General features: G+C 47.6%; 1 protein-coding gene across 1 annotated transcript; it reads right to left on the bottom strand.

Annotated features, from left to right (window-relative positions):
- On the bottom strand, positions 1-3,737 carry LOC110143849 (ubiquitin carboxyl-terminal hydrolase 11-like). The gene is given in 6 exon segments (XM_070459945.1): positions 1-1,538; positions 1,540-1,729; positions 1,732-2,537; positions 2,539-3,158; positions 3,160-3,279; positions 3,281-3,737. Coding segments are annotated over 6 exon segments (2,349 nt in total). The 5' UTR covers positions 3,431-3,737; the 3' UTR covers positions 1-1,075.
- Between the last annotated feature and the right edge of the window lie 4,551 nt (positions 3,738-8,288).

Raw genomic sequence — 8,288 nt, forward strand, 5'->3', positions numbered from 1 at the left:
TGTTTAACTACATATCGGGATTTTATTGGTATTTGCTTTATAAAAACAAGATCATACAATACACAGTTTCTGCATCTTGCTTCCCTTGATGTATTGTGAAAATCACTTCAACCCAACGATAAATGAGTTGATTTACTCCTAATTTCTTTCTTTTCAACATTTTTTGGCTGTACCGCATGGCATGAGGGATCATAGTACTGAATGGGGATTGAATCCAAGCCCCTTGCAGTGGAGTCTTAACCACTGGACCACCAAGGAAGCCCCCACTCCCAATTCTTTTATGTAGATAAATTATTCACATAGATCAATAATTTTAAAAATATAGACACCTATATAATAAAATGCCTCTGTCTCAACTAAGTCACCTCACCACCTATTTACCAATGTTATTAGATTAAAAAAAAAATTGTTACCAGATTTTGACATATTCACCGACAAGGTATTCCAATCATTTGAGTAAGCACATGAAGGTATAGTATGTTTATATTTGTGTAACTTCTCCCCCATCTACTGCTTTTATACCCACTCACTAACACTTGTTATACAACTTCTTGAGTTTTGTCAGTCTGAGAGCTAACTTGTGTTAACTTATTTTAATTTGCATTTCTCTATGAGATAGAGCAATTTTTATATATTCAAGAACCATTTGTATTTTTCTATGAACTGTGTTTATAACTTTGATCTGAATTTTTTTTTTTTTTTTAGGAACACACTGGTACTTTTATATATATACAGTGCAAGGTACAAGGTCTCAGTAAGAAAATACACTCTGTTCAGATGCACCCCACCCCAAGAACACCCCAGACTGAGGACAAGAAGGAAGGGGAGAATCATAAAGAGAGAATAGAAGGGAAGGCTGATGCTCTGAAGGGCAAACACGGGCGGGGAACACACTGCTGGAAGGAGCCATGACCTCTTTTTCCCTGGAGGAGAGCAATGTAGGCAGCACAGGAGAATAGCAGCCAGGACGAAGCCTGTGGCGCCTGGCGTGGGGCACCTAAAGGGTAAGAGAACGGCGGTGGCTTCGGGAAGAGAGCCGGGACAGCTTCCTTCCCGCTGGTGGGGCCGGGGCCCCTCAGTTTACATGCATGAACCCTGGCTTGGGTGGTGCACCGCAGGCAGAGGACGCCGGGGGCTTCGATGAGCCAGCCTGGGGTTGCAGACGGCCTGCCACGTCCTGGCGCTGGTAGAAGAGGACATAGGCTGCCTTGGACTCAATCTGATTCTCCATCGCAGGCAAGACGCTGTTGTCATCGAAGTAGTGCCCCTGGCCGCTGTCCTTGTTGCAGGCAAATGTCGTGTAGTGTCCATCCTGCAGGCCCCCATGATGGTTGGAAACCGCGATGAGGTCGTATTTGTAGAGCTCCGGAGCTGAGTCGTCCTGTGGCTTGATGACAAAGTCGGAGAAGTCCAGGTCCCAGATAGGAAACTCCACAGAGATGTCCAGCTTTTCGCGGGAGAACGTGGTGTAGGAAAAGTGCTTCAGGTGGATAATGAGTGTCTCTGGAAGCATCCACAGGTCCAGCTTCTTGGTGGCGGTGCTTGCAAGTGGGGCAGGACCAGGGGTTTTCCTTCTCCAGGGTCTCAACGGTGGTGAAGAGCTTGATGCATTCCTGCAGCCACACTGGCACCTCCTTCAGCACGTACCCGACACAGTCATGCTTCATGTAGCTCTCGGCCTCCACCTCATCATAGTAACGCTTCTTCATCTCTGGCTCCCAGTCAATGCAATATACGGCTGGGCCTGGGTATCCTTGTTGAAGGGCGAGCGGTCGCTGGTCCCGCTGGAATTCACTGTTTGCAGGGTGAAGAGGTGCTTGTGCTGCGTCCTCTGGGGCCAGTGAGATGGCCCAGGAGAGGTGTGCCCAGGGCTCCGACGACTGCTCGTGACTCCAGAGCCGGACCCGGCCTGCTCCGGCCTAGGGTCTTGGGAGCTGCCCCCAGCCCCACATCCAGGCTGAGGGAGGCTGTCCTTACTCCCCAGGTCTCTCTCATCCCCATCCTCGTCATCCCAGCTGGGTCTGGTCACGTAGCGCGAGACGAGGTAGAGCAGGATGTGATAGAGGGCGTCCCCCGAGAGCCCGTCCCGGGGCACTGACACCAGAAGCGGGTGCCCAAAGAGCGCCAGGCCATGGGAGGAGCTGTTGTGATCCCGGGCTCCGGTGCGCTCCCGCAGGTAGACAGGAAGCACAACGTCCTCTCTGGAGTTCTCCCCAGTGGCCGCCCTGCCTGACATCTCGTATATGAAGATATCCTCTCGGTCCAAGATGCTGCTCAGAGACTCCTCCAGCTGGTAGATCTTACAGAAGCGGTGACTGAAGACATCGGCCACCATCATCCTTTCTGGAGAGACGCCAGTGTGTTTGGCCAGAGCCACACACAGATCCGAGACCTTGCCTTTCTTGGGGACCAGGAGCTGGTGCCACTCTGGCTTGAGGCGGGGGTCCATGGAGACAAAGAAGACCTCCATGACCCTCTTGTGGCTCACAGGCAGTGGGACACTGAGGTAGCAGAAGGGGTCGAAGGTCACAGACACTGCCACAGTCAGGGCACACCAGGGTGGACTTGAAGAGGCCATGGAAAGTGTCCACTATCACAGAATCCTTCCATCGTTTGTGGTTCTGCCAGGCCTCCTGAGTCACCTCCTGATCGGGCCTCCCAGCAGCGTTGCGCAGCTCCGCGTATCCCTTCTTCTTGACGCGGTTGAGGTCCTCGTGCAGTCCATCCAGGAGGAACGACAGCAGCTCCTGTGAGTCATGGAGCTGGTAGCCCAGGAACTGGGACGCAAAGTGGCCGACCTTGGTCTTGAACACGTAGGGCACGATGGAGCGGTGGTGGCCGGACCACACCTGCTTCACCAGGTCGGCATAGGCCTCTGCAATCTCCCCCTTCATGCCCAGCGGGTTGCCGAGGTTGAGCTCCTCCAGGTAGCGGTTTTGGAGGAAGTACTCGGTGAGCTGGGGCACGTTGCTGAGGCACTGCAGGGCCGAGTTCATGAAGCACGTGTTGCCCAGGTGGGTGAGCCCACAGATGCCCGGCTGGCCTTGGAAGTCCTCACCCTCCTCCGACGCGCCGCTCGGGGCCTGTAGCTGCGCCCTGGGCCAGGTGGCATCCTTGTTTCGGGTCTCCATGACGACCACCTGCTCAGTCTCGAGAGCGGGCGTCAAGCACTGTGACGCGGGCGTCGCATAACCTCTCAAAAGGGCCCTCCGCGTTCTTGAGCCACAGCCGGGTCTCTTCCTGGGGGCGCCCCGGAAACTGCTCTCGAGAGGCGCGCAAAAACGAGGTCCCTGGAATCTGCGGGGCTGAGCCGGGCCGTGGGAGGTGTGTCCGTATCGCTGAGCGGGACGAGCATCAGTTCTAGGGCGCACTTCAACCCTGCGGATGCGGGGCAGTTCCATGACCTTGCGTTCCACGCGAGGCTGGCCATGCTCTAGAACACACCAGTTGACCAGGTAATGCCGAGCATCCGCTGGGAGCAGCACGTAGTCCTCACCTTCCGCCAGTCCCTCTTGAGGCGCGCGTTTACCTGGTCTTCAAAGACCTCAGCCTCGTTGATGCATCCAGGGAAGGTGCTGGAGTCCTGATCGCCTCCTTGCACATACACCTCCCACTGCTCCTACCCGTGCTGCCAACGAGGAGCCTGCACTTTCTTCCGTCCTGAGAAGACGAGCTCGACCAGAGACAAAAAGCTCGCTGCGTCACAAACTTCGCTCATTTGCAGGCGCCATTTTTTGCTTCCCCTGAAAAAAAATTTTTTTTTAAAAGTAATCTTCCAGGATTTTAGGAACTCTTTCTGTATGAAAGAGATTAGCCCCCTTCTACAGTAAGTAAGTAACGTTAGTCGCTCAGTCATGCATGACTTTTTGCGATCCTATGGACTGCGGCCCACCAGGCTGCCCTGTCCATGAGATTTTCCAGGCAAGAATACTGGAGTTGGTTGCCATTTCCTTCTCCAGGGGATCTTCCCGACCCAGGGATGGAACCCGGGTTTCCTGTACTGCAGGCAGATTCTTTACCGACTGAGCTACAAGGGAAGCCCTTCTACAGTATGAATTACAAATATTTCCCCTCAGTTTGCAATTTGTCTTTTGACTTTGTTTATAATAGTTAAAAAAATATGTATCTTTTTGAGTCTTTGCTTTCCATTCTTTTTGTATACATTCTCCTGTCTTATTTTTTTTCCCCATTTATTTTTATTAGTTGGAGGCTAATTACTTTACAATATTGTAGTGGGTTTTGTCATACATTGACATGAATCAGCCATGGAGTTACTTGTATTCCCCATCCCGATCCCCCCTCCCACCTCCCTCTCCACCCGATTCCTCTGGGTCCTGTCTTATTTTAAAGAATATTGAGACCGGGAACACAGCTCCTCCCCTTGTAGGTTGGTCTCAGTGCTGAGCAAGGAAACATCAGTTTTATTTCAACATCATACATTGAGTGAGTGCCCGAGAGAGGGGCTTGCTTGGCTAACTGTTCTCTCTTCCCAGGACTTCCCCTGGGTCTGAACTTTGGAGCAAGGATCTGCAAAATCAGTTCCTAAGTTCGAAGTGGCAGAAACATAAAGAATATTTGAATTCACCCTCTGTCTTCCCCAGTTTTAAATGAATTTAAAACACCACCCTTTTAAAAAAATACATGTTCACACTATTCACCTCCTTGAAGTCAAAGGAGGATTAAGTTTAAATTAAATATTATTTATTTACTATTTATTTCATCACGTGCATCTCTAGGTCTCCTCTCTAAAAGAGGAAGTATTCATGTATACATTTTGTACATATGTTTCTAGCCTTCTCTCTCTTTATAAAATAGATTTAATTTTTTTAGAGCAGTTTTGGGTTCAACAAAATTGAGCAGGAGTTACAGAGATTTTGCATAAACCCCTGGTCCCGATTGATAAAAGCCTCCTCCATTATCAACATCCTCTACCAGAGTGGTATAATTGTTACAATTGATGAACCTATGTTGATACATCACAATCACCCAAAGTCTACAGTTTGCATTAGGGTTCACTCTGGGCGTTGTACTTTCTATGGGTTTTGGTAAGTGTGCAGTGACATTCATCCACTTTTATGGTATCTTTGAAGGTATTCTCACTGCTCTGAACATCCTCTGTGCTTCACTTAGCCATCTCTCCCTTCTTGACTGCTGGCAACCACTTCTCTATTTGTCTCCATAGTTTTGCCTTTTTCAGAATGTCATATAGTTGGAATCATACACCCGGTAGCCTTTTCAGATCAGCTTCTTTTGCTTAGCATTCATGTTTCTTCCATGTCTTTTCATGGCTTGAAAGTGCATTTCTTTTAAGCGCTGAACAAATATCCCACTGTCTGGAGGTGCCAGAGATTATTTATCCATTCAGCTACTGAAGGGCATTTGGTTGTTTTCAAGTTTTGGCAATTGTGAATAAAGCTGTTAGAAACACCTGTGCGTGGGTAGCAGTATGGACCTAACTTTTCAACACCTTTGCATAAATATCAAAGTGCACTCTTGCTGGGATGTATGGTGTGTTTAGTTTTGTAAGAAATGGCCAAACTCTTCTGAGGTGACTATACCATCTTGCATGCCACCAACAATGAGAGTTCCTGTCACTCCATATCCTCACTAGCATTTGGTATCAGTGTTCCAAATTTTGGCCATTCTAATAGGTGTGTTATGGCATGTCGTTTTTTAAATTTGCATTTACCTAGTGTCATGTGACGTTAAACATCTTTTCCTATGCTTATTCATCATCTTTACCTCCTTTGGTGATTGTCTTTTCAAGTCTTTGTTCTATTTTTTAACTCAGGTTGTTGATTTTCTTAACATCCAGTTTTAAGGGTTCTTTGTATATTTTGGATAGTTGTGCTTTATCAGATATACCTTTTGCAAATATTTCTCCCAGTCTGTGGCTTCTCATTCTCTACCCAGCATCTTTTGCAGAAGTTTTAAATAAAATTTTAGCTTATCAGTTTCTTTCTTTTATAGATGATGCCTTTAGTGCTATATTTTAAACAGTCATTGTGGTCTGGGGGTTCTAGTTCTACATGTAAGGAATTTGGAAGGTGCTAGTGCTAATAACACGTCAACAGCCAATCAAAGTGAAAAATCAACTCTTCTAGGATACGTAAGAGAGGGAAGGACACAGGGGAAATTGTCCCCGAGACTGGAGAAGTTGACAGGCAAATACAGAGAATAACAATTCACTGGAGCTGAGATTCATGAGCTGAAGTTGCTCGGGGATCCAGTACTGAGCAGGAAAACAGGAACTGCAATGACTTGCTAGAGGCTGAATGTGGATAACCCTGAGAGCTCAAAACTCCAGCGGGACCCAGTCACCGGGGACCGGGACAATTCAGAGAGATTTATTTCCAGGAGCTCAAATAGGTTTTCATAGTAAATACTGGAGAAAAATATCCTTGTTCTTCAGGCAGTAGGAGAGAGAGAGGAACCATTTTGAAATAAACCACAGCCTCTGTTCTTAACAACCTTCCCTTATGAGAACTAGCTGACCAGGGCCTAAATCAGCAGGTGCTCACTGTGTGTGCAGGTCTACTCTGTAGGATCTCAGTTCCAATACAAAACTCAGCAGAAAATGCTACTGTTAATTCTTACAGCAACTCTATGAACTGCTGGTAGTAGGAGTAGCATTTTATAGTCTTTTATTTTTGGCTGAACTGTGGGGCTTGAAAAGTGAAAGTGAAAGTCGCTCAGTTGTGTCCAACTCTTTGTGACCCCATGAACTGTGGGGCATATTGGATCTTAATTCCCCTACCGGGGATTGAACCTGTGCCCCCTGCATTGGGAGCACAGAATCTTAACCACTGTACTATGAGGGAAGGTCTGAGACTCATCTTACAAATGAAGGGACTGAGGCACTGGGAGGGTAAGGAGCTTCCCAAAGCCACATGGCTGTTAATCGTAAGTGGCAGAGCTGGGCCTTGATCTCAGGCAGTTTGAGGTGCCTTCACACCATACGGTCTAGCAGCAAACTTGCTGCACTTACAGACTGTAGTCGGCCAGACTTCTTGTTACACTTCTGCTTTCTCCTAGGACCCCAAGAGCACTTGAATATCTTCCAAATATTCCTACTAAATAACTTTGGCAGAAAATTTTCCCACTTAGCAGATAGAAGAGACCCAGAGTCCCCACAGAGTTTCCTGGGAGTTGTGATGCAACCTGGCGGTCCACAGCAGCCATGGTTTCCTGAAAACTCCAGCCTCTTCATACCGCCATGGATTCGATCCATGGTTTTCTTCTTTTTAAACTTTTTAAAACAAAATTAAGTATAGGTATTTTACGACGTTCTGTTAGTTTCAGGTATACAGCAAAGTGATTCAGCTTTATATATTCTTTTGCATTTAGGATATTACAAGATATTATAGTTCCCTGTTCTGTATTTTTTGTTGTTCACTCAGTCATGTCCGACTCTTTGTGAGCCCATGGACTGTAGCACACCAGACTTCCCTGGCCTTCACCATCTCCAGTTTGCTCAAACTCATGTCGATTGAGTCAGTGACGCCATCCAAAAGTAAGTCCTTGTTATTTTATATGGTAGTTTGGATCTGTTATTCCTAAACACCTAATTTATCTTATGCTTTGTATAACATTCTCCGGACTTGTAAGCAGAATTATGAAAGTAGAGATGAATAGAATTACTTTTCACATCAGCCTTTGACCAAGTAAAGTATGCCAAGAATCCTATTAACAAAATGAACATGTCACCTACATATTGTCAGATGTTTTATTCATTATTAGCTCTATCGGCCAGGTGGGGATTGGCCAATTGAAGTCCTGCACCACTCCCTTCCCCTTGTTCTGGACGCAGGTCTTCAGAGCAGATGCTAAGCTGCAAGTCTGGCAGCCAGGTCTCAGCTGAATGGGAACTGATGACCTTTTATATTATCTGTTTGTGTTGGATCTCAGTTACGGCCATGTGGACTTAAGTTGCCCCGTGGCATATGGGATCTTAATTCTCTGACCAGGTATCGAACCTGTCTCCCCTGCATTAGAGGGCAGATTCTTAACCACTGGGCCACCAGCAGTCTTCAGATGACCTTTGTAACGCCAGGTGCTCCTTCAGCTTAGATGCCCACTGTGCTGTCTTATGATTATAAAATAACAAGGAAAAGTGAACCATGCCCAGTGACAAAGGGTCCCAAGTGCTCTTCACAGGGTGCACCTTCTCTAGCCTGAGTCACAGCCACCACAGCAGCACCATCACAAGAGGCAGGTGGTCCGCTGGCTCCTGCGCCACCCCCCCCCCCCCCCCCCCATACAAGGAGCGAGTGAGGTCTGCAGGGATA

Source organism: Odocoileus virginianus, chromosome 32 (assembly GCF_023699985.2).
Source record: "Odocoileus virginianus isolate 20LAN1187 ecotype Illinois chromosome 32, Ovbor_1.2, whole genome shotgun sequence".
NCBI lineage: Eukaryota > Metazoa > Chordata > Mammalia > Artiodactyla > Cervidae > Odocoileus > Odocoileus virginianus.